Raw genomic sequence first — 27,022 nt, forward strand, 5'->3', positions numbered from 1 at the left:
GACAGACTACCCTCCAAAACCAGAACACTACTCTTGTTTTACAAAACATGGTGCTCCTGATCTCTTTAATAGATATTTTTTAATCAATCGTATGGTCTGGAATCTGCGACTTGCAAAGCCATTAATAAAAAAGATTATCCATAAAAAAGAGCAAAAGTGGGGCACGTTCAGAGGAAAATGGGTCGATTCTCATGTTAGAAGGCATTGAATGCCAATAAATATAAGACCATAATGACTATAACTATTATTTTCTTTTAAGGTCGGACATCTTGAATCCCAATTTGATGGAATTTTCTGTAGTCACGCAGTGATCAATGATTAACATTTTGACAAAACAGAGATTATATCATGTGAAGAAAATAGAAATCCCAATTTGATGGAATAAAAGCCTTGCATGCATGTGAAGAAAACCAATCATGATAACAACGAAATAAAATCAATTATCACGTGTTACACACTATATATATATATATATATGAGCTTATGTTAGTGGGAGCTTAGCCCGTGCGAACTCTTAACGTAAAATTTAACAATACATTAATGTGTCAAGTCTGAAATAGAGCAACATCATGACTACTCGATAAAAACTACTATTTAAATATTTTGAATATTGAATATAGATAAAAATGAGTTAAAATAATTTGTGAATAATAGTGAGATATTTGAGTTAAGATAAGTTATAAATAATTTAAGTTAAAATATTTTGTGGGGTTTTGGAAAAGGAAAGAGAAAAAATTATATAAAAAAATTATAAAGTTAAAATATTGTTAGAATATAATTTTTTAATATAATTTTTATTTTGAAATTTGAAAAAGCTTAATTAATATTTTTTGTATTTTGTTTGGAAGTTTGAGAAAGTTATAATAATTAAATAATAATTAGATAAAAAAGTTAAAAATTTGAAATAAAAAATATTTATATTTATGATATCGGATATTGAGGTAATATGAGATGAAATAAAATAGAAGCATTTTTCTATCTAAATCACTCCTTACGGGCGTGCGTGTTATAACAAGTGAAGCAACGTTCTTGCAGTATTTCATGGCAATGGACCCATATTTTGCTAACAATCTTGCTTGGCCCATATTTTGAGTTTATGATTTCTCTTTTTGTATAGTCAGTTTGGATTAAGAAGAGATAATTTGTAAATAGAATGAGATTTATGAATTGATATGAGTTGAGATAATTTTTAAAAATTTTATGTGTTTGGATTAAAAGTGAGATAATATGGTTTTAAATTATTTGAAAAAAGATAGATGTAGATCCAACAAATGATTGCATAGTATTTATAATAATTTTGTTTTATTTATAAATATATTTATAAGTAATAATAATTTTTTACATTAAATACCCATTTTTTTATAATATAATTCATAGTAATATTATAAGATAGACAATATTTTTATAAAATCAAATTATATAAAAAAATATTATTAACTCAAAACATTTATATAAAATTTTTATAAAATCTTAAGTTAATAATAAAAAATAATAATATTTTAATTTAAGTTTTATTTGATTTTATATCAAATTTTTATTTAATGAAATCGGCATTGTGATCACGCAGGAAACCTTTCTCTTTCATCTGAAGATGGGTTTTCTCTTTCATCTACAAAAGCAAAATCAGACTAAAAAGTGAAAAGCATAACACTCTTTTGTCGTTGGGGAACCCATGTGAAAACATCTCTAAAAAAGTAATTGATGTTTAGATAGAAGATGACTTTTTACCATACGAGATGAGTTGTGATGACAAAACTTATAAATATACTACTACTTTTCATTCTATACATATATATATAGACAATACTACTCTTCTTTCTTGATTTCTATATATGATTCATCTAAATGGTTAACTTATAAATATACTTATAATTTACCACATAAATAAATAGTGTAATTCAGAATGATAAATTTGAAGATGATCATGATAGCTCTCTATCATTGTAATTTCTTGGGAGTTATGATTAATTTTGCTACTTTTACGGCAACAGTAACAAAAAAAGTTGCTACTAAAAAATGGTCAAGCAAAAAAAGCAGACCTGAGGCGGCTATATAACTTGCATCATTTCCTGCAAAGGAGATCATTGGCATCAATGACAAATTTGTTCTCAGAAACTGAAAGTAGTGTACGACAAATATTTAAGATCTCTTATAACTTCCAAATCCCGTTTTTTAACAAAGAGGATAATTATAAACAAAATCTTGATGTGGGACAAAGAAAAATATAGCATTACAAAACTCATCCATACTTCTGGCCTGGGAACTCATCTACAATATTAACACACACTACTGTCAATCTATCCAAATGCCCTCCAAGATCTAGGCAGGGCATGGAGCTATAGTTTAAACGATTGCGGGCTTCTTACACGTTAGGAATCGTTAAGAGTCTACAGATTAGTAAACGTCTCAACTATCAAAACCACATATCCAATTCACCAGCCAATTTAAAAACTCATCCCTCCTCTCTAACTTCTAGCAGAAAGGTCAAGAATGACTGCAGATTTTTACTGGTAGAGCAAAGCACCTTGAAGCCGATTCTTGATATATTGGTAAAAGGACGACCGAGCAAAATATCACCAACAGAAACTGGCCCCTTAATTTTACAATTACTGAGAACTTCCATTCCCTTCAGTTTCTCATGCACAAAACACCTACGTTCAACTCTTGAACCCGAATTTTCAAAAATCACACTTTTCATCAAGTCCTCATCCCCCTTGACTATATCATTTGAGAAATTGTGCAGACCTCCATATGCACGTGCTATCAATCAGGAGATCGAATTTAGTAAACCAATTCGGGGAAGGGGAACAATACGCCAACCTTGGAAGAACTTTAGAAGTTCCACCGCTCTAATTGCAGCTTGGCTTCAGCCATGTCTTTCTGTGCCTTCTTTCTCCGATAAAATATTGGACAATCCCGACTGTGAACAAATGTGTAAGTTAGACAAAAAGATAGCGTACTGGGAAACATAAGCCAACCCATGCATTTTACTTTCCAAAAAATCCCTACGGGGAAAAAACTTACTACAGCATACAAGCAAACAAATATGAATACCTCGTGCAGAGCACATCCTGGTGAAGAGAACCTTGACACTCTTGGCATTGTGTCCACAACCTCCCAAAAAGCATCTCCAGCTCAGATACTGCAATCACTCAATAGTTCATTGTTTCTAATTGAAAGTCCCTTCGTTCGTCCATTATACAAATAAACGTGTTCAAACTGGAGAAAGATATAAAAAGAAATATTAAAAGTGCTTACCATGAGCCACTGTTTTGCAGTATAGTTCGGCTTCTCTCCCCTTACAGTGTGAGCAGAGAATTCGATCATTATTGCTGGTTCAGAACACACCAAATAGTATAGTATTAGACTGTAAACAAAATAATGAAGAAAAACAGGCGACGACAAAAATATTTCACAATTACTAATATCATTTCTCCTCTGCAAGTATGCATTATAAAAGCCATTTCTCAAGTGTCCCTATGATTCTTCCTAATAGAGGTTTCACGATCTATTTGTATCTGAGGAAAGTTCCCAGACAACTTGTAGGATTGCCAATCAGCACTTAGCACGTAAATGCAGGAAATAACATGTCTGTAAAACTCTTGAGTGCAACTATCAATAATAGCACCCTAACCAGTCTGCAATATAGTCAGTATATTGCATTTACCAACAGAAGTTCAACGTTAACAAAAATAATAAAAGGTACAAGGTGAAGCAATAGAATCATACCTAATTAGAGCTTTGCAGCCAATGCAACTGAGTTGCTTCTTTGCAAATTTCATTATACCACTGTTAGAGGGAGTAGAGATAGAGATAGATCTTGTATGACTTCCATGAAGAAGTTCCCTGCTAGCATTCTTCAAAATCGGCTCAAATATTCTTAGAAGTGGCTGTAACATGAATAATAATATTAACAGGTATGAAAACAAGCATCATAAACAGGGAAGCATCTGCAAAGCACAATACAAAACTAACCTTGCTAATTTGATTTTCAAGATAGTAATGAGGGTCTATTGGTATGTTATTCTCAAGGACATAGATGGGATCCTCTGACTTCTCATAAGCCTGATGGTAATTTATTGGTTAGTTTTGATCACCATAAATATAATTATTCCCACACAAAAAAAAAAAAGAAGAAAAAAAGAAAAGAGATACCTTGGCACCTTTTGCAGCTTTAATAATGACATAGGGTACACGATCCCCAACATTTGGAGCAGTAGCAGCATCTCGCTGTAAGTAACAATGTGAAATAGTTATTTTATGTTCCAGAGGAACATGGTATATGTGACAATTCCATATAAGCAATTACGAAGTAGGCAATGAAGTCAATAAGGCACCAACAAACCTTGCGCATACGCTCGGCAAGTTCAACATGAGCAGCCTTGACTTCGTAATCATCTCCTGTCTTTGTAAGACCCTGCTCAATGAGTATGTTAGTAGAGGGTACAGAGCAAATATGTTCATATCACACTAAAATGGAACTACAACCAGCATATTGAAAACTATCTAAAAAGAAATGCAAGGGGGCACACAATGAACATCAGAACAATGTTAGCCAAATATTTTTCCCACCTTAGTGATAACCAAAAGTGACAAATCCATGCGGTTCATAAGAAGATCTGCAATGGTATTCTTCACATACTGGACTGCCCCAGGAATGTCCTGGTCAATAAGAATTTTGTGTAGGCACTCATTTACCAGGTTTTTGACTAACAAACAATTGTCTCTTCGAACAGTTTCAATACCTGTCACAAAAAGGGGAGCTTGAAAATTGACATTAAAAAAACATAGAGAAGCACAAACTTGAGGAACTCCTACATTTACCTTTAGTGTCCATTTTGTCAAACTTGTCTGGATTTGTCCATAGCAAACCGGCATATCTCTTCTTGCTAATCAAGAGATATGGATAATAAACCTTTTCAAACTCCAGTTTGATTGGCTTCATGAACCGAAACATCAAAGAAAACAAAAATAGAGAATCCATTATAAGAATAAGCATAAAAGAAAATTGGAACCACATAAGTTTTTTTACTCCATGTGTACCACAATAAATTGTTTGCTTTACATTATGTCCATCACAGAGAAGTCGAAGCATTTTTCTAATATTCCATGTAACCCTTGCTGATTCTCCATCAAACTTGTTTTAGGGAAATTCTGGAAGTTTGTAACTAAAATACATGGGATAAATGCATTAATTGCTTTGCTTTGAAAATTTCCCTTTCCAAAGTTCAATAAACTAAATTAACATGATGGATGTCCCAGAAAGTTGCATCCAGGTGAATGAACAGTACCGTTCACTATATCCACATATGTATTGATAAGTAAATATTAATCAGCTGGAGCACTATCCTCGTCAAAGCCAACAGAGTCATAGCATTTGGCCAAATTAAATGATCCTGCACAAACAACTAAGTTGTTCTAGCTTGATAAGGATTTGTTGAGATTTATTTTAAATACTGAATTGAAAATCTTCTATTCCACACAAAGATAAAGGCAAAGTGAGAAATTTTTGAGCAAGGCAGACTCTTTCTTATATCTCATTAGAATCATATTCTGAACTGATGCCAAAGACTTGGTGTGATGTCAATTGGAAAGCTGCTATGTGAGATAAAAGAAGAATCAAGAATAATGAAATTATTATAAATTCTTTACTTTAATGAAAGTTCCACTAATATATTCAGCAGCTTCTCTCCCCAAGTTCATGGCAGCCTCCACAGTGTCAACCCCAAATTGTACCATAACTGAATCTGTGTCCCCATATATAACCTGATACCATACAATTACTAATTCAATCCATGTTTGAAGAGACTAAGGTATTAAAGAAAACAAGAATAAAATTAAATGGAAAGACCATGGGCATTAACAAAATCATACTACTAATTCCATCCATATATGTACAGAGAGAACGATGACGTGCATCATGCATTCCTAATGCAAAACTTCAATTCCCAAAATGAAGGCAAATACAATGTGCAGCAGTTGCAGTTCTGTTGTGCATATGAAATCAGAAACAGGACAAGGCACCCAAAACCACTCAAGAGTGAATAGAAAGCAGCAATAAAGCCTAAGAAAGACGAAAACTTTCTCCAAGCTGATATGGGTTCCACATCCTCATACTGATTCTCCATAGAATAGTACTTCTAAACAAAAAATACAAGTGTTTCATCAATCCCAAACCATAATGCCACCAGAACCATTGTACTTCAATATCTATTTACTATCTCATACTGATTCTCCATAAAATAACAAGAATGGATTCTGCGTGTAATCTTAAAACATCTCCTAGAAAGGTATAAACTTTTTGTGAATTATCATCCCCAGAAAAAAGTGAATTAACACATATAAGACACCTGGAATCCAGGCTACCTCAACGACAGACGTACCATGCATAGCCCTTGATTAGAGTATTATTCAACATTAGAAAAGAAAAGTCTACACAAAATACCTCAGCGTTGTGTTCATAGCCCCCAAGCATTGTAAATTTATCTTCAACAAGTTTTTTGGTGTGCTCAATCATTTGTCGACCTTTACACAGCAACCAAACCATGCAAACAATTAGAACTCGAAATGATTAGCATTTTAGCTCATGCAGAGAATAACCAGTTTTTAACTGTACCATAGCTTGTAACACTTGAAGATATCTCTAAGCAAGGTAACTGACCAACAGTAGCTCCAGTGAATCCATATACAGAATTTGCACTTATCTGAAAACAAAAAGAAGACATCAGAGAACTTAAAATGCATGGTAACTGACTATTCTTGAATGGTGAGCACACGCAAGCACAAGAAACTACCACAGAACTTCAATAAATTAAAAATGCAAAGCTCACCTTCAAGGCCAGCTGTCGACCATCTAGCACAGCCTTCTCAAGTGGATCTTTCGCTTCCTATAATAAAAGTGGAGATGACAATCATTTACATGCACAAAACGCCAAGAAAACAGCTTGATCACAATGCATGCTAAAGTTTATATAATGGCAGCAAAAACACAAGTAAAAGGTAATTACCTTCAAATCTGCCTTTGCTCTCTTACGAGCTGTAATCAGTTCTTCAAGAATTTCAGGAAGTATTCCCTGAGATATATTTTTTCTTATAAGTAAGAAATTTATTAAAAACCACATAATTAGGCATAGCCCAAGTACACAGGAAGTATACAAGAGAAAACACCTAATTACAAACTAAAGCTGAAAAACAGCACGAAAGTCAATGAAACTAAATCCATCTATTACAAAACCGAAGCCCAAAGCAACAAAGTATGAAAAAAGAAGCCCTAATCCCATCCACCGAGCGTTCTCTATTATCAAAACAGCGTCCATTCCTCTCATTCCAAATACACCACATAAGACAGAGGAATCATCTTCCAAACAGCCGATATTTGACGATTTCCTTGAATCCCTCTCCAACAGGCCAAAAGATTCCCTACACTCTTAGGCATCACCCAAGAAATTCCAGACTTGACAAAGACCTCATCCCACAAAGCCCTCGACACATCACAATGAAGAAGAAGGTGATTTACCGATTCTCCACACCTTTTACACATAAAACACCAATCCATTACAATGATTCCACGCTTTCTCAGCTTATCAATAGTAAGTATTTTCCCATGAGCAGCCAACCACCTGAAGAATCGGACCTTGAGAGGCACCTTGCATCTCCAAATATTTTTCCGAGGGAAAAAATCACTACAAAAATGTGGCACCAAGACTTTGTACAGAGATCTAACCAAAAAATTCTTATTACCAAGCTGATTCCAGATTAATCTGTCCTCCCCTCCAGACTGCACTAGGCAGGTCAATCGAATCAAACACAAGCCCATCAACTTTGGGTCTCCAAGAAAACTGCTCCATAAGAAGTTTTTCATAAAAAGGATAATGTAATCCTTAATAGTTGAATGACCCATAAGAACACTACCATCTAAGTGGAGCACCTCAATTGCATTATTTCTTCTATGAGAATTAGCAACTCTATGAAAGAATTTGATGCACTCCCTAGACTTTTGTCACCATGAAATCTCCTTCATAAGAGTAATTTTTTCCAGATCAGAAGCAACATTGAGTTTCCTTAACCTTCTCATCAATCGAGAGAACCCCTACATCCTCTTTTTCATCAAATCTTTGCAACTCCTCGAAAAGAGACTTTCTTTGATCCCCAATGTTCCCAAGCACCTCCTTAATTCCATTTCTTCAAGTCATTCTTCAAAGCTAAGACAAAGCTAGGTGTACCTGATAACTGATAAGAGGACCACCACACTCTCACCTTATCTACAAAACCATCAACTTTGAGCCACATGTTCTCGAATTTAAAATATCTCTGCCCCTTATGAATATCCTCACAATCAAGAAAGATGGGAAAATGATCAGAGCATAATCTAGACAGGCGTTTTTGACATAATTCAGGAAAATGCGCCTCCCAAGAGGGAGAAACAAGAAATTTGTCTAGCCTAGACCATGCCCTTCCATTCAACCAAGTGAAATCACCCCTTGCCAAAGGTAAATCAACCAAGCCCAGATCAAAGATTAAATCTGAAAAATCAACTATGGCTGGACCAATGTTGGAATCCCCAACCTTTCACTCGAAAACCGAGTGATATTAAAATCTCCTCCAATACACCACGGGCCCTCCCACCAACTTCACAAACCAGCAATCTAATCCCAAAAAAACCTCCTGTCTCTGTCAACATTGGGCCCATACACACCAGCAAAGGCCCATCCAAACCTATCATTTACATTCTAGAAAGAGCAAGCCACAAGAAAGTCTCCAACATACTCATCCACCAGTTACAACTCTCTTGTCCCACATCAAAATAATACCCCCCGAAGCCCCTGAGAGGCCAGCGAGACCCATCCAACATATGAACATCCCCACAAACTTCTGATAATGTTTCTATCAATGAACTTCAATTTGGTTTCCTGCAAACAAATGATGTCTACTTTCCATTCCCGAATCAGATTTCTTATGCAAAGACGCTCACAGTTTATTCAACCCCCGTACATTCCAAGAAAGGATCTTTGGCTTCATAAATCACTGCTGATTGCCCTGTCTTTTTGCCTACCTTTGCTTGCACTACCATCCCTTACATCATAATTGATAGTGCATGACAATCTCTTAAGCTCTCTTTCTTTTTTTGAAAGCCAAAAGAGGTTGTCCCACCTCAATAGCAATGAATTGTTCTTCAAAATCCTCACAAGAAATCCCTACACAGTCACGGATTTCATCCACCTTCTGTAAAACCCAATCAGAATGTAAACCAACCCAAGAATGAGTTGGAGGCAAAGAGCAAATGGGACTAGGCTCATCCCCCATATCTTCCACTCCATTAATAGAAACACCCACCCTAGACCCCCTGCATACCAACTGCAAATCATGCTCATCATCAGACTCAACATCGGAAATCACCAAATCTACATCCTCATTTGTACACAAAACCCTAGAGAAATCCTCCTCATCGATAATCTGACTAGACACTCTCAGAATCGTCATTCATGACAACACCAGAGACAGAGGTGTGCAATTGGTTACAATCGGGGTGAGATGAGAGGCCATGTGAAACAGAGATCAACGCTTGCAAAGGAGCTAGAGGGTCGCCGACGACTGGTGACATGTTTTGTGACGACGGAGAGGTTCCCTCAACAACCACCGGCAATGACTAAGACCTATTAACGTTAGTGCCCGAGGAAGAGGCACCTGGATGAGCTTTAATCATTGGCTCTGACATAGGAAGAGGGTCATCGACGACCGACGACAAATTCTGTGACGACGGAGAGGTCCCCTGAGCAACCACCGACGACGTCTGAGTCAAATACGCATTCGTGCCTAAGGAAGAGGCACCAGGATGAGCATTGACCTTCGGTGCTGGCGTAGGTAGAGTCACCAGCTGTCAACGACAAGTTCTATGACGACCGAGGAAGAGGCACCAAGATGAACATTGACCATCGGCGTTGGAAAAGGAAAAGGAAAAGGGTCTCCAGCTGCAGGCGACAAGTTCTGTGACAACGGGGGGTCCCTAAGCAATCATCTGCAATGTCTGAGTCGTATTTGCAATCAAGTCCAAGGGAGAGGACCCGGAGTGGGCTTTGACCCGCCATGATAGAGAAGCAGGCTTCAAGCCCAAACCATTGCCTCCAACATTGTCTTTCAAACCCGGCCCATCGCCCCTACCAGTTGCAATCTGAGGCCCATATGCTTTAGAGGAACTTAAGTGACTAGGGCCTTTCAAAACACTACTTAAGCCCATAACCAAGCCCAAGCCCGAATCAATTTTATTCATCAAGTCATTGATCTTTTCCAAAACACACGACAACTCATCTCTAGCTGCCCACAACATCCCTTCGACTTCCTCCACTGACAGGATACACAGAATGCTAACGGCCAACCCCACAAGCCTCCTTATGATGCCATTTGTCAACACGTGAAGAGAATTTCCATTCATTTTAAACTTCACCACCAATCGCCTTCCCCTTCCTCTGACCATCACCCTCCATACCATTAAAACTATTACCTACTGGAGGAGATACCGGTTTCTTCAAGATCGACGCAAATGATGCACTGTTTGGGAGGAAGACCCTTCCCGCTGATGACATGCTACTTCGCCCCTTCCCATGCCGTTCCTTAACATTGATAGCCTGAGCATATTGGACTATGTTTTCCTCTTCCCGAACAAAGACTTCAAAACCAGCCATCGAACGCATGAAAAACGCGAATTCTTCACAACCTCTACCATGTAAACCTTTGGGAATAAACAAAGAGCCCCTTTTGCTCCCATTCCCATACTCATCCAATGACAAAAAAGACCCCTTGAATTAGCATGACGCTGAATAATCACAACTCCATTATATCATTATAATGGACATAAACTTGTATAAAAACTAATTAAATTCAATCATTCACTCATGTCTACCATAATGTTTATATATATAATAGAGTTTTAAAAAACTCACCTTTTGTAAATTTGATTTAATAAATGTTTCACCAGATGGAGTTTTGTTGACACATTCTGGGGGAAGGTTAAGTTTGCGAACATCCTCCGGTGTCACCTTCACAAAGACCATTAGGAATTAGTTTTTGCTCCGATAAAAGCTTCTACATTATAACTTAATTCATGTCAAATAATAGCATAGTTTCCAAGCAAAAAAATCCTGGTAGCAAACAGAAATGATAGCCAGAACAATCACCAGAGTGCAGTAACATAAATTATATGCCATCATAATAGATGGATACAAGGATGCAAAATCCAAGGTTGCAATTGGCTTCTCATAAAATCCTGCCCTTGCCTCCAAAACCTGCATTTTGTACATCCCAAATATCAAAGCACATTAACATATGATATGATTTTCAATAGGAGTTTTAAATGAAAGACATGTCAACAAAAAAAAGTGGGAAAGGGGGGGGGGGGCACAATGCAAATTCATGTCAGAAACATTTTTATGTAAATATCAGAACTCTCAAAGTAGAACAACATTCTTATTATTGTGTGTACCAGCGTTCTTATTATATTAAATTGTATGCATTCAGAAGTTTATGATTTTTCACCCTAGACACCACAGAGCTTGATTGCCAAGGGGTGGGGAATGAGATGGGATGAGAATTTTGTGAATAATGAAATGGTTTGTGAATAATAGTGAATTGGTTTGAGTTAAGATGTTCTATTGAGTTTTGAAAAAGAAGAAAACATTGACTAAAAGTATTATAAAGTTAAAAATATTGTTAGAATATAATTTTTTAATATTATTTTTATTTTGAAATTTTAAAAAGTAGTATTATTTTTTGTGTTTTGTTTGAAAGTTTGGAAAAGTTGTAATGATTAGGTAATGATTAGATGAAAAAATTAAAGATTTTAAATTAAAAAGTGTGTTTGAGTGATATTTGGGAATAAAATTATGAGAAATTTTGAGATGAGATGAGATGACTTTCCCAAACAAGCCCCAAGTCTTTCCCCCTTTGGTTACCTAGTATTGAATTTTGATTGGGACGAGAGAGAAAGGAAGAAATATTATTTTTTCAAAAAAAAAATTATAAGCAAAAAGGTTAGGAGGGGGCAACCGAAGGGGACTTCCCTAACTGGGCATGGTCATAGTAGCATCCTACCTGCGGGGAACCGAACAATATGGGCCTGGGCGTTCCCTTAAGTCAGGTTTGAGCTATAGCTTAGACCCCAACCCTTCTAGGGAATTCAATGAATCCTTAGGCAGCTAATACCAATAGTCTAAGGTGAATCCTATTCAGATTTGAAGCCATGAGCTAATACATGCCAAACCACTTGGGAGTAACCTAAAGACCATTGAGCCAGCACCCCTGGTGGTATTTCAACTAACTTTTGCAAACTAAAATGAAATCAGCAAGCATACAAAGCTCTTTAAGCATCCACTCTCTAATATTCCATAGGCTTATATACCTCTTCACCATGAAAGTCAAGATTTTGATACAGAAAATACAAATACTGCAGAACCAAAGTAAAAAGAAGATAATTGCACAGGGGCAGGGGAACAGCAATGGGGTGTGCGGATCCGGTTATGTAAAGAACATCTTCACATGTACAACCAAAACAGAACAATAAAAGTAATGTACAAAACCATTATCTGTAGTTGAAGGCATATGCCATGCCTCTAGGTAGTTTCTTAGAGGGCCACAACCCCAATCATTTGATACTCCATTAAAGTTCTTCACCGTAAGATCATTATCAGAAATAATAGAGGTAGTTTCCATAGTAACACTTATTATACAAAAATAAATAAACAAATAAAAGGTCCATGTTACATTCTAATCCCAGTGCACCTGTAGCATGGCATACAATCATCATACTTCTCTTGTTGCTTCCATTTATGCATCAGTCACCTCATTATACTTATCCAACAGTAAACGAATAAAAAAAGCAGAAATACCAACTTTAATGAGAGCGAGAGAGAGAGAGAGAGAGAATAAAAGGATCTGCTCATGCATTGATAAGTCAATACTCTGAGTAAGGGGGAAAGTACCTATAAAAGCAAAGAAAATGTTTACTGATTAAAAATAGCATGTCCAAACTCAGAAAAAAATTAATCTTCCAAGTTTTTCTTAAAAAAGAATTATGAAAAAGAGAGCCAGTTCATGACTACAATTGATAATAGTCAAAATGCATAAAACAAACAAGGCCAATTAAAGCATTTTACAAAAAATATTTCTTATCTACTGGAATGTTTTATGGAGTTCCTATCTATGTAATCTAAAGCTTTGGAACTTGCACTTAATATTGTTATATTTGTGAAATTTACCATAAGTCAACCTGATTAGGACTTGATAATCCTTGTACACTTCCATTCTAAATCATAAACGCAATCGGTCAAGTTCACAAAAGATGCAACACCAATAAAATCACTGCATAATTGTTGCTTAATAATGCAAGCATTATGAATTTACATCCCAAACATGAGGATGCCAGCTAAATTAATTGCAGCACATGAAATTACTGTAAATTAGAATGTTGACTTACAGTAGCACCTTCATAAGTTCCTTGTTCAGATCCTGCATGTTTGACATTTGGAATCACAAGGCCCTTTTGCTTTGCCTTCCGAAGAAGTTGAGAAAGTACCTGAAAAAGAAAGGGTTCATATTCTACAGTTGGGCAACTTTCACCATTCTGTGTATATATGGGAAACTCATAAGCTGAGGAGTTTATCATACTAACCTTGATGCTCTGTCCTCTTGAAAGCAGAAAAGAGATAGGAACACCTGTTACTCGAGCCATCTCCACGTAGTTGTAGATGAACATCAATTTGTCCAAAAGCCGCTGTGGGAGATAAGCATCCTACAATAAAAAATATTGGATCATTCATTCAGTTGCATTGCATGAGCATTTTGTGACTGATTTTTCTTTCAAGTAAGCAAGCTGTATAGTGGATGTGATAGGCACAAATTATAGTGAAATGTAGTGTGATGAAATAATTAACAGAGAAAATTATTACAGAGAGGGAGGCATCCTCGATTATTCCTATAAAATCTAGGGCGTCTTCACAAGTTAAATTTGTATCACAAACCACTCCACAAAAAGACTAGGAATAAATGGTTAAACAAATGGACATCTAATATAACTATACCACCAAAATTTACCTTCCAATGTCAAGAGCAAACAAAAAAAAAAAAAATTGATGAATAAGAAAATTTTATTGAGACAAGAAACAAGGCAAAGCCAAGTACACAGGAAGTATACAAATACTAAACATAGTTACAAGTCAGGAACTAGAAAAAGAAACAAGAAAACCATGGACACTGGTTCCATTAAAAACAATGGCCGAAGCCCACTGAAATAAGGAATTAAAGAAAAACGTCTAAGTTCATCCATCGAGCATTCCTTATCTTTAAAGCATCAACCATTCCTCTCAACCCAAATACACCACACAAGGCATAAAGGGATCATATTCCAAACAGCAGCAATTTGCGAATTAACCCTTCATCCTCTCCAGCAACCAAAATGATCCACCACCCTCCTAGGCATCACCCAAACCATTCCACTCCTATTAAACACTTCATCCCATAACACCCTAGTCACCCCCACAATGTAATAATAAATGATCCACCGATTCACCAGATTTCTTGCATAAGAAACACAAATTCATGACAATTAATCCACGTTTCCTGAGATTGTCCAAAGTCAAAATCTTCCCTAAAGAAGCAGACCAGCCAAAGAATGCAACCTTTGAAGGCACCTTGCTCTTCCAAAAACTCTTCCAAGGAAAAGAGTGTACCCCATTCGGCCTATACAGCATCTTGTACATACAAAGAACGAACTGAAAAGCAAAACTTAGATCCAGTTGATGGTCTCCATAATTATTTTATATAGTCCCTCGCTTCAGTGAAAACCGATATAGATCACAGAGAACTTAATGATAACTGCGGTAAAGGCATGATGGCATGACATTTCCCCACTTAAAAATAAAACACAGCACTGTATGGATTACACATTCCTTCCAATGGTAACCTATTAACCTTCGTTAAAAAGTGGGTAGAGCTAAACATTAAAAAAATATGTTTGCACTGAAGATACATGGCAATAAGGTATTTGCTCAATTATGTTAAGCAAAGGCAGCACTTAAATAAGGCAAAGAAGCATACACAATGCAAAAGGCAAAGAAGCATACACAAAGCAAAAGGTGGGATGGGAAAGAAATCACAATATAGAGAAACTAGAATACGCACCTTCAAACAATATACAGCAAGCCGTCTCCTGGTTTCAGCGTTTCCATTCTGAAGATCAGATATTATTGAATGGTGTACATCCTCTTTCTGCACACAAGGAATATGGCAACGGCAATATCAACACTAGGTATTGATGAGTATTTTGAGGTAAGGAAAAAATCAAACAAAAGGATACAAAAGACGGTTAAGAGGAATTAGAAGATTCATGGATTATAGTGACAGACAAGAGATTGGTTAAGCAAAACAGAAGTAAAACCTCATACATGCACACATACACACACATGCCACAAGCAAGAAAGCTATTTTTTCGCATATCAATCCATGCTTTTAGGGCCCCAATCGTAAACATAAGCACAAGCAGCAATAAAACCCTGTCAATGGCATTATGAACACAACCTCATATATAAGCAAAACAAGCAATCTGTCAAAAGCGACAAAGAGAAAGGAAATATGAGCAGACTTCCCAGGACCACTAGACCCAACCAGTCAGGCGTTATGATTGGGATCGTGCTATAAAAGGTACTAGATGCTAAAATTTCAGAGATAAAATTCTCAATGCTTAACAAGAAGTTATAAAACTGTTTATTTAATAAAGAAGAGGAAAAAGAAGCAGATAACAAAAATCGATTGCCAACGTGATGATGGAGGTCTGCAATATGACAGTGAACAGTGAAGGAAGCCCATAATATACCGGGAAAAAAAAGTAATCCTAATTTGACCTCACCTTTAGCAAAATAATAGGCTTCAGCATGCCAACAATCTTATTAATCACACTGAAATTCTAATTATGGAGCCATACGCTCACAGATTTACTGTCGGTCAATCAATAATGAACACAAACCTTCATGATGATGATAGCATCCCATGGAAAGAATGGCTCCATATTTAATTCAAACAAATCAACCAAAAAGATCACATAACTAAATAGCATGGGATTCGTCAATTTGACCTTCAGATGATAAAATGTAAATGCTAGAAAATACAGACAATAAAATGTTCAACTATGCATCAATGAGAGATATTTCTTTTACCTTTCCCAACCAAGAAGGCAATGAGATTGATTAAATAGAAAAATCCATATATAAAAGATGCAATATAAAATACCATGGAATGGTGCATGTACAGATATACAGAACTAAGAAAGCATTAGTTTCATACAACCGTCTCTAAAGCATTGTTTAGGGCCACACAAACTGAACTAGAGTTTATTAAAGTAATCTCCAACTGCAAGAAAGTGCACAATGCTCATCCCATGTTAGTTTTACCTGAATCCTTCAATTTTCTTCCTGCATATCTACTGTTATATATTTACAACTAATACAAACAAATAACAAAGGGGATGATGCATACTTAAAATCAAAGAACAAAATTTACCTGCTTGGAAAGGAAGTGTGCAGAAACAGAATTCAATGAGTAAGAACTTAATTTATAATCCCGTTGCACAGCCTGCAATAAAAGATAACGAAATAAATTATTTGTTGTTAGTCTATATCATATATGATAGATGAAGCACACCATCTTAAGCAAACAAAGGCTTAGGACAAAACCTGGAGCAAATCAAATTGAACCCTCCCTTCTACTGTCACTTCTTTACTTTCCCTGGTTCCCATCTGTCTGTGAAACCAACAAATATCAAAAAAATGTTCCCAGAAGTCAACAAGAATTCTATAAAGGCAGAAAATAATGCCAAAAAACTATTTTTCCATGAAAAGTTTAGCAAAGAAGCAACAAGTTTAGCAAAACAAAACCCCTACTTCAAGTCACCTATACCATTAACTTCATTTTTATGTGCAAAAATATTAATTAATTCAATTGGAATGGGTTTACCTTGAAGAAAATGTTGTATCTTTGATCCGAACTCTGCTATTCCTGATGCGGCCCAATATTGGAAATTCTGCAATTCCCAAGGTCTCAGCCCTCTGAAGACCATAAAAACAGGATTGTGAGATTAGCTGTAATTTAGAAAACGTCTTGGAAACTTGGCATTAAAAGATGTAAATTGTAATGAAAGATACAGCGATAAAGATACTAAAACAATGTAGAGGAAATTTACAATGAAAAATCTGCATCAACACTCAGAAAGTCCAATATGTCAATTACCTCAATGAGATATGGCAAATCAAATTTACAAATGTTATATCCAATTATGATATCAGGGTCCACTTCACGGATAAAGTCCTGCAAGAAAACCTACTTATTAGACTATAAACATGCATAGATAGACCGTTAATACATTTAAGTTCTACTATACATTGGCTACATTTTTTATCAGTAAATAATAAATTTTATTAATGGAAATAGGCTTGGCTACATTTCTATGGAAAAGAAGATTCATAAAAAATTGAAGGGAAAGTAAAAACGATACATCTTTCACTACTTACTACATTTCTATCAAAACTAATCCATCAATGCACAATAGAGACGATAATCGGCACCATTACATAAAGAATTTTTCTTCACTCTGTCAACAATTCATATGCACGGTTAATCATAATTTAATGGGCTTTATTTCGATAACCCTGTCCAAAAGAGAGCTAAGTTAGCTTGATCTATGAATTCCATCATAGATTATTAGTGTTTTTGATGTTTTCCTAATTGTTATTATTAATCTAATTGGGTTTAGCAAATATAGTGACTGTATCCTCTTTTTAAGCTATAATAATAAAAATTTCAACACTCCATTAATTTTCGTTTTTGAAGTTCATTTTTTTATACAGAATTGAACCATATGTTAAATTTAAGTTACACACAATGTAGCATTCTGTAATATTGTACCACTCGTAGCTATTTATCTGATTAATATTTTTTTAAACTGCTGTTGGGTTAAATATCACCCACGAACTTATCATGAATAAAAATTGTGTTCATTGGATGTCAGTCTCTATCCAATACGAAAATTACATACCCAGTATATTTTAAATAGATTAAGTTTTTCCCGAAAGAGGTTTTTATCTCCAATGATCTTGATATTTGATGAGCATGATAAACATGGCAACACAATGAGGAATTGATGGTATGCTACAAAACAGTTTGGTGACTACAAGTTCACAACTACACTCACAAAGCATATTACTCTCTCAACTTTGACAATTTCCCTTGTCTTCAAATTAAAAGGTCAATTAAAAAGTAAAATGTAAAATTCAAAGTTTCAATGACGAAGATAGACTGATAGCTTAAAGAATCTAATATCAATAAAAATAAAACTAGAATGCCGTCATCATAGAAGTGGTAACAGAAATCCATAAGCACTCTTGGACAATGCAAGACACAACACACCATCGCATATGATATAGCTAGTTTTAAAAATATGGGACTCACATCCACATATAATTCAAACAATCAATGGGAAGATCAAGGCCAAGGGCAAACAAATTTTGTACAGTTATTTTTTATAAGTAAAAATTAACTGTACAAAATCTTACAGTTAATTTAACTGCGTATAGATAAAAACCATACTCTCCAAGCTAACAAAACTTTTCTCTCTGTATCAAAAGGCATCACGTCAACACCAACTATTGAAGAGCATGAGTTAAGGGTCATCACATTCCGAATAAATGGCTGGTTCTCTCCCTGCAAAGTTACTAGATTTGCCACCTAAAAAGAAATGAGCAATTTCACTTCAAAAAGCATAAAACAAAATGATATTATAAAGCAAGTAAATTCTCTTCCTCAAATAAATCAAATAGATGACAAAGAAGAACCTGGATAACGGGATCATGGGTAGGCTCGGGAAAATGACCTTTACGACCAGCACACTCTATGTCAAAACTAAGTACGCGAAACGGAGCCATCTTTGAGAATTCCCCTTCTGGGGTATGGCTGATCAGCTCTGAATACCTAGATAAGTTGTTAAGGAAGGTTCTTCATAGGAAGAAAAAGTCTCAATAAGAAACATGACTGGACCCTTCTCCTAAGTGATACAATTACCTATCATCCTTGAGGATACAGGCAATCAAACTCTAATTGACAGTAAGACAAATTCTTTGCTGTCTTCTTATATTTTCCAGCAGGAACTTCAATCCAATTCCCACCAACAATGTTGCGGTCAATCATAAAACGAAGAGCAAAAAGAACATTGCTTTCATATGTAATGAAGCTCTTCGTTCCAAAACCATCAATTTGTATGCCTCTATCAAGAATACCTGTCAATGTTTTAGCATGTTGACAAGAAATCATATCACTTACAAGTAAATTTCTATTAAGAATAAGCCTCTTGTTTTAAACCTTCAAAGCAACTGCATAATTATATAAATTACTCTATTAGCTACATGAGGACAAGATTATGCTGAATAAAACCCGTATCAATAGAATATAGGAAAGAAAAATAATACAAAAAGAGAAAATGAAAGAGAATAAAAAACTAATCTCAAAGATTATTTTTGTCATTATCCATCCATGAATGCATTTCCCATGCAATTCATTAAGACAAAATATATATATATATATATATATAATTTTCACAAGTTTTTGATCCTTATGTTCATAAATCTAAATTTATACCTCGGCAGCTGGTCACCATTGTTGGCAAGGCAACGACAATTTTGAGAAAAGGTTGAGAAGTCTGCTGCTGGTAGTACATAATACTCTTTTTCTCCACTAATTCAATACGACGGATATATTTGGGTACCTTACCATTCCGATTCACCTCTTTCATCCTTGCCTGAAGCATCACCAAACAATACAAGTGTATCATGATGAGTCAATGCTTTTTTTTCTCTTTCAATCAGTGGAATTACGGCAATTTAATGTATATAATTTCCCTGTAAGTGACGAATGAATACCTCAAGAATTTGATGAAACCGAGAGATATCATCAGGGCCCATTCCAGGCAGGCAGCTGATGTAAAAATATGGCTCAAACCCATGAACATGGCAGCAAACGCTATGCCCTAGCAGATTGCCAAAAAAAGGTAAAGATTTTATTATATTGATGGGGAATGTTTTAGAAGAAATTACCACAGTGAAGGGTATCTTTCAGTGCTCATTACTTCTTATAAACATAAAACACTATAAATTTTGCAACTATAAAAATAAAAATAAAAAATTGCAACTAATTATCTAAACTATTTTCTAATCTGGATTTGGTAACCGAATGGTTGGAGTCTGAATTTATGAATTACTCGGGAAAGATTTTTCAAATGAAAAATTTACTAATTTCTATCAGTTCGACTTGGTTTGAAAAAAAAATTGCGAATGTCAGTTTGCTTTGTGAAAAATTGAGTGAATATGTGAAAGCTCGGCAATCGTGACAACTTGGGAATGCAGCTGAGTAAAAGGTCACTCTTTAAATGATTAAATAAGCAGTAATTCGCCTTTTGCTGGTAATCTATTCTCCGAACATAAATAAGTTAATTTCTTTTTAAAATTTTTGTCGTGACGTTCAGTTCGAAAATTAAGCAAAACGAGAGTTGAAAAGAACTATAATGAGTTACTAACCTTCCCTAGTAACACCGAAAATTCGGATAATGGCGGCGGGTCCAGCTGAATTGGGCAACAGTTCTTTGTGACTCTCCCCGATCACATAATCAATCTCCAGTTGCTGAAAAACTAAGACACCAAAATGAAAACAATTACAGAAACCCTAGCGCAGTAAAAATCCAGGGAGTAGAGTAGTCGGTCGGTCACTCACGGATGCTCCGAGACTGAGAAACGTAGGCGTCGGAGAGGGGCGGGCGGGACCACTTGGAAAGTCGGGCCGCGAGGGCCTGGCGGCCCTCGCTGTCTCGGAGGATCTCCTCGTCCTCGAGTAAGAGGGTTTCGTCGAGGAAGACGTCCTCGTCCAGGAAGTCGTCCTCTTGGGATGCCGCGTGGTGCTTAGGAGTTTGAGCCGGCGAGGGCTGGGGCGGCGGGGGCGGGCGTTTCCGGGTGTTGCCGTTCTTGCTCATAGCTTAGAGTAATTGGGAATCTGGGATTTTGGGTGCGTCTGGGGAGCTTGAGTCTACGTCTGATGAAGAGGAAGAGAGAGAAATAAGTATTTGGAGGGAAAGGACTGACAGCTTGTGCTGAGATTCCCGCCAGTTTTGCGGGTTGAGTAAAACTAGGGAGCAGTACACATATTGCACACCTACGCGGGCCGCTGGTTTTTCTTTTTTTTTTTTTTTAACAGAACTATACATCAGCCGTACCTTCACCACACCTTACATGTTTGTTTTTTCTTTTTCACTATAGGTCTGTTGCGGCTATAGACTTATGTAAATAATTTTTTTTTTTTTTTCGTTGGTACAAAAGGTGTGTTTTGTTGGTCGGTATAGTTTTCTTCCCTAATTTGAATTTGTCTCGCAAAAAACCTCCTCTCTCGCCCGCATCACATCACGTCACCTTCCTCTGCCCACTACCACCGACGATGCTGTCTCTTTGTCCAATGACACTGAGCGACGTTCCTATGTGGTTGATCTTAAGATTTTTTCTTTTTGTAATGTCTATCCAAAAGCAGCACACCCATACGCACTCTCTTTCTCTCTCTATCTCTAGAATAGATAGCGAGAGACCAACCTGCTGATCCTTATCCATGTTCGTCTTTTTTACAAACGCTTGACTTGCACCCAACACGACTCTTCTTATCTTATCCCATGCTCTCAACCACTCTTTGACTCTATGTCTTTTACCAACCAGAGCAGCCGTTAATTGATGACAAGTAGCCCTGTGTTCACGAAGCTCAAAAGGAGGTTAAGTCCGAGGCGGAAGCGATAACACTGGAGGGAAAAAGAAAGAAAAACAACGACAAAAGTTCTCAATTGGGACCATCTGGAAATTAAAATGAAGGTTCTTATGGGTCCAACCTTCGGCATCGACGTTAGGGGATCGGCGCAATGCCATCCCGAGCTTTGCCGATCAGCGCAGCATGCCTTCTTGTCTATTCCTGGAGGACAGCATCGGCGGGACTGGAGATGGCGTCGGGTTGGCATTCGGTGTCGGTGGGCGGGGGAAAGGTCGGGAGGCAAACAAAGAATCTTCAAAGAGTTCTTCCTTAATCGAAGAGTCGAATGATAGCAAAGACGAAGGGAACGACTGCGTTTCGTTAAAGGAGATTCTGAGCAATTTTAAGGGAGCAGGATTGGGCTCTTTGGGTTCAATGGAAGACACTCTTCCCATCAAGTAATTGTTGTCTATTGTGAACTAAGTTTGAGAGAAGGAAACACAATCTTTAATCGACACGTAAGGTGTGCGATGGGATGCAGCCAAACAGTGGTTCATCTTAAGTTTTTTTCTTTTTTCTTTTTCTTTTCCTTTTTTTTTTTTTTTTTTTAGAATAAACATTAATGCTCATTCATATAATTAAACAAATGAACATTCTATACACCACACCACCATCTTACTTTCATCTCACTATGTAAGATTTGACACATTTATCACTATTGGATGATTATTAATCATCCAATAGTGATAAATGTGTCACATCTTACATAGTGAGATGAAAGTGAGATTGTGGTGTGGTTTATAGAAAATGAGACAGTGTCATCTACAAAACGTGCATGTCGCGCTAAAAAATATCATTTCCTTGTCTATCAACATGAAAAATATCCATAGAATGGAAAGAATATGACAACATTTGAATCTCTTCGATCAAGGGACTATAACTGAACAGTTGTTCTTGAGTGGAACAAATAGCCTCCACAATAACAAGTGAATTTCCCTCAATAACTAAATGTGAAATCTCCAAATGATAAATCATATGTAGACCCCCACAAGGCAGCAAGGGCCTCAATATCATCCACTACATAAATACCCTCTCATTTCTTAAACATGGATGGCTATAATCATATCGCCTCTTGCATCCCTCAAGATTGCACCCACCCTATATTAATTTAATGAACAAAAAATAGCCCCATCAAAATTAAGATTCCACGTCCTACATGGAGGACATTGCCAACACAGTGAAGATAAATGTTTATAGACTTTTTGGTGTATGCGGACCAATTGATAATTCTCAACATAAGCAAAAATAATTATCAACAATAGTACTCATAGTGAGATCTCTTTGCTGAAACATCTTTTGAGTTTCAAAACTTCCATTAAGGGTGATAAACAGTTGGTCTGGACAGGAGAAACCAATCGAACCGGTCTTTATGGTCTGAACTGGACTGGACCGAGACTGAGCTGGACCGAGACTGAGACCGATCAGTCTCGGTCCGATCTAGGTCCAAGTTTTTTCCATCCTAGATCGGACCGAATGAAAAATAAAAATAAAAAATATATTTCATATATATTATTTATATAATAATTGTACAATTTATTATGTAATTTTCATCTAACCTATTACCATTAATAATATAAAATTTTAAATATGTTATTAACACTTGTTAATATTCTATTAATTAACTAATATATAATATCAATTAACTAATTATATAGTAATTATACAAATTAATAATGTAATTTTCATTTAATTTATTATCATTGATCATATAAAATATTTATTTATTAAATTAGTTACATAATCCACATTAATAAGTCACTTAATTTTAATTTAGTATTTTAAATAATTTTTTTTATTAATTGATTTCTAGAAAAATAATAATAATAATTAGGCTAGACTGATCGGATCGGTCCCTATGGGTGTTCGGTCCAATCCAGTATGGGAAAATGATGGATCGAAATGGTCCATTACTGGACCAAACTGACCGATTTGCACCCTTAAATTCCATACACCCCAAGCAATAATCAGAAACCAAGAAATGATAATAGGATCATGAAGCTGCATCGATGCCCAAACTACTATATCAAACCGAGCTCGCGAGTAAAAAAGAATCACGTTCTCGTCAAAATATTGCTCCCAGATTTTGTGAACACTTAGAACATCTTCAATAGATTAGTTAAAAGCTAAATCAATCATGTATTTAGCTATTATACCCCAAAATATCTTCATAATGGATTAGCTAAATTTCAAATAATTGAAATTTAGTTATAGCGACTTCCAAAATATTTTTCAAACTTAAAGGTTACTTTAGATAGACCAAATACATATTTTATCATTTATTTATCTTTATTCTTTCTCACAACTACCACTTCCCTCTAAAAAAACCAGAAAGTTCTTTCCCAATGTGGAGCTGCAGCATTACCGTAGGTTTTACTAATTTAATAAAATAAATTAAATTAATAATTAATAAAATATGATAAAATTAAATAAATTAATAATGAAAAAAATTAAATATTTTTTTAATTATTAATTACTCATTATTATATAATGAATAAATAGACAATCCAATGTGGAGATTTGATGTGAATAGTCAAAGCTAAATTCATCTTATATTATTTTATTATATAATGAAAAAATAGCTATTTCAATATGAAAATTTATGTGAATGGAATAGTCAAAAATCAAATTCATCTTACATTCATCAAAAGTGTCTTTTAATTTTGACTAATCCATTGAGGATGCTCTAAGAGCATTTAAAATATAGAAAATATCCACTTGGACAAGCTGACCCCTCAATCTGTAGTGAGGAAATTGCCACTTGGATGGGTCAACACCTCAATGTCAGGTGCAAGGCTTTTGGTATTTAGTACGACAAAAATTCTGTATACAACCGCCTGTGTCCCCGTTGCGGCATCGCCATTCGACATGGCAAAAATTAAAAACAGCATCGTTTCGAACACTCCTCCTTTTCTTCTTTCAGAAGGTTGCCTTGTCTCTCTCTCTCTCTCTCCCTCTCTTCCTTCTCCCTACGTCTTCTCCTTTTAGACTGTTGCCTCGTCTTCTCCCCAACCCAAAGCAATCCATCTTCATCTTCGAGAAAGCCGCAGCGACACCCACAAACGATTGGCATCTTCTTCCGCCTTCGTCTTTGATAAATCAGCAGATCCACCCACGTACTCCACCTTCGTCTTTGAGAAAGCCGCAGATCCACCCACGAACACACGACACTTTCATTGCTCTATCTCGCGAAAACAGCCACAAACACCGCCGAACCCATAATGGGTCTCTTCTCGTCGTCGTATTCACGAAGCCACACCCCCGAATCGACAAAGCCTTTTTTTTTTCTTCTCCACCCAGATCTGAAAATCTACTTCCCACAAAGTCCCGAAACCCTAACGCACAACCTGACCAGTAACCTGAAATCCCCTTCCCACAGAGCCCTGAAACCCTAACCCTAACCCGAAATCCACGCACGACCTAACTTGTACCCTTTCTAAGTTCAAAAGTTCAAACACACTCCATATCCTAACGCACAAAGACAGGTTGTCCCAGGTAAGGTTCCATGTTCATTGTCCTATTTTTTTTTCTCCTTTTATATGCACCTATTTTTTTCAAACAACTCTTAGCTAACCTTAATTTTTTTTTAATTCTTTGAACAACTCAAATATATGTTCGGTGGAATCATAGTCTTTGAACAGCTCAGTTATATGTCTCGATACAGATGGAATCATAGGTTTTTTTTTTTTTTTTTTTTATAATTCGGTGGAATCATAGTTATTGTAGATAATTATTCATTTGTAAGACTTCTTATTTCTCTGTTGATAGCTATGAGCTAAGTTCTATGAATAATTTGTCTTATGATTAGTTGGGTGCCATAGCTATTAGGTTGTACTGATGTTTCAAGATGCACTCAAATATATGTTCAATTTGGATGTGTCGACTGATTGGTGAACTCTTTTATAATTTTTAATATTTCGAAAAGACTTTTCATAGTTATACGCTACACTCTTCTATCCCTTTTCATTATTTAATCTCTGATTGGTGAATATATAACTGAGTGCATCTTGTTTCTTTGTTGATAGCTATGAGCTAAGTTCTATGAATAATTTGTCTTATGATTAGTTGGGTGCCATAGTTATTAGGTTGTAATGATGTTTCAAGATGCACTCAGATATATGTTCAATTTGGATGTGTCGATTGATTGAACTCCTTTATGATTTATGACCTACATGGAGCCTTGATGGTTTCTGATCTGTGTAAAGGAAAATGATGGTTTCTTATTTGTAAGTTGTATACATAGAGAATCAATACATACATAATTATTTGTGAAAATGTAATTGTTTCTGCCTTTGCTGATTAAGTTGGTTGGCTTGTGTAGATTATTTTTCACACAAAAAATAATAATAATTTAGGGATTGTAGCAAAATTTTGATAAGGAGTCTACTGCCAAGTTAAAACTTACCTACTTGTTTAAGCTTTTCTAGTGTTCCATATATGACCCAGTGTCGTTTTAATTGGCAAACCGATATTTGTAGTTCAGACTTTTTTCTACCCTATTTTGGCAGCTGTGGAAATATGCAGATCATGGCTAACTGCAGTATTTTTTATTGGGTTTTTTTAAAAAGTCTTTTAACCAATATTTTAACTCATATCGGTTAAATTGCTATAATTGGACATGTAGCATGGACCCTCACACATGTTTAGGATTACATAGGAATTCATTTTCAACCCTGTTCCTTTCTGACATGAATATACAAAACAGCTTTCACGAGACATGAATTTGTTTCATCAAAGTTGTTTTGTATATTCTCTCTCATTACAATTTCACCACAAGAATATTTTGGTTCATCTTAGAATGTTGTCATCATCATCAACAACGTTTGGGTCATCATTTGCTAAACACACTTTGGATCAACCATTCTGCTTATGTAATGTCGAAGCCACACTGAAATTCTCAAATACTACAAAAAATTCAGGACGACCGACCTTTCTTAGGGTGTCTAAACTACAACACAAAGGTGACTACATCTTTGCCTTACATAATACATTTTTAATGTTTAATGATTAATATATTATACATCTAGCATTTCTTATATTTATATATGTATGAAATGATTAGCGATTACCATACTCTAAGTTTTCAAGTGGGCAAATAGTAATCAAGTGAATGAGCTCCAACTTCAAGAAATGACAAATAAACTGTTAAGGAAAGAGAGAT

The 27,022-nt window shown here is 35.8% G+C and overlaps 1 protein-coding gene across 2 annotated transcripts; it reads right to left on the bottom strand.

The window, feature by feature from the left end:
* Positions 1-2,122: 2,122 nt before the first annotated feature.
* On the bottom strand, positions 2,123-21,246 carry LOC108996361 (DNA polymerase delta catalytic subunit). 2 transcript variants are annotated; one of them, XM_018972221.2, is made up of 30 exons: positions 20,797-21,241; positions 20,604-20,714; positions 19,950-20,056; positions 19,669-19,828; positions 19,115-19,310; positions 18,870-19,005; positions 18,625-18,762; positions 17,269-17,346; positions 16,996-17,087; positions 16,716-16,782; positions 16,543-16,614; positions 15,169-15,255; positions 13,661-13,780; positions 13,466-13,564; positions 11,172-11,279; positions 10,938-11,033; positions 7,008-7,073; positions 6,831-6,887; positions 6,617-6,704; positions 6,446-6,525; positions 5,653-5,766; positions 4,825-4,939; positions 4,573-4,745; positions 4,346-4,417; positions 4,156-4,230; positions 3,976-4,065; positions 3,730-3,890; positions 3,259-3,332; positions 3,055-3,142; positions 2,123-2,920 (listed from the first exon to the last, which is right to left on the bottom strand). In XM_018972221.2, exons 1-30 carry the CDS (start codon positions 21,050-21,052, stop codon positions 2,833-2,835), a joined length of 3,264 nt encoding a protein of 1,087 aa, XP_018827766.1. In that variant the 5' UTR covers positions 21,053-21,241; the 3' UTR covers positions 2,123-2,832. The 2 variants fall into 2 exon arrangements, with proteins under 2 accessions (XP_018827766.1, XP_035550975.1); XM_035695082.1 differs by lacking the exons at positions 2,123-2,920; positions 3,055-3,142; positions 3,259-3,332; positions 3,730-3,890 and having other exon boundaries at positions 4,164-4,230; positions 20,797-21,246.
* Between the last annotated feature and the right edge of the window lie 5,776 nt (positions 21,247-27,022).

Source organism: Juglans regia, chromosome 1 (genome assembly GCF_001411555.2).
Source record: "Juglans regia cultivar Chandler chromosome 1, Walnut 2.0, whole genome shotgun sequence".
Classification (NCBI taxonomy): Eukaryota; Viridiplantae; Streptophyta; class Magnoliopsida; order Fagales; family Juglandaceae; genus Juglans; species Juglans regia.

Excerpts from the sequence above, each read along its gene's own strand:
- LOC108996361 (XM_018972221.2), bottom strand. The coding sequence starts at position 21,052 with ATGAGCAAGAACGGCAACACCCGGAAACGCCCGCCCCCGCCGCCCCAG. Across the intron at positions 17,088-17,268 it reads ATTTGCCATATCTCATTGAG|AGGGCTGAGACCTTGGGAAT; the intron begins GTAATTGACATA and ends TATGGTCTTCAG. Across the intron at positions 3,143-3,258 it reads CTGCAAAACAGTGGCTCATG|TATCTGAGCTGGAGATGCTT; the intron begins GTAAGCACTTTT and ends GAGTGATTGCAG.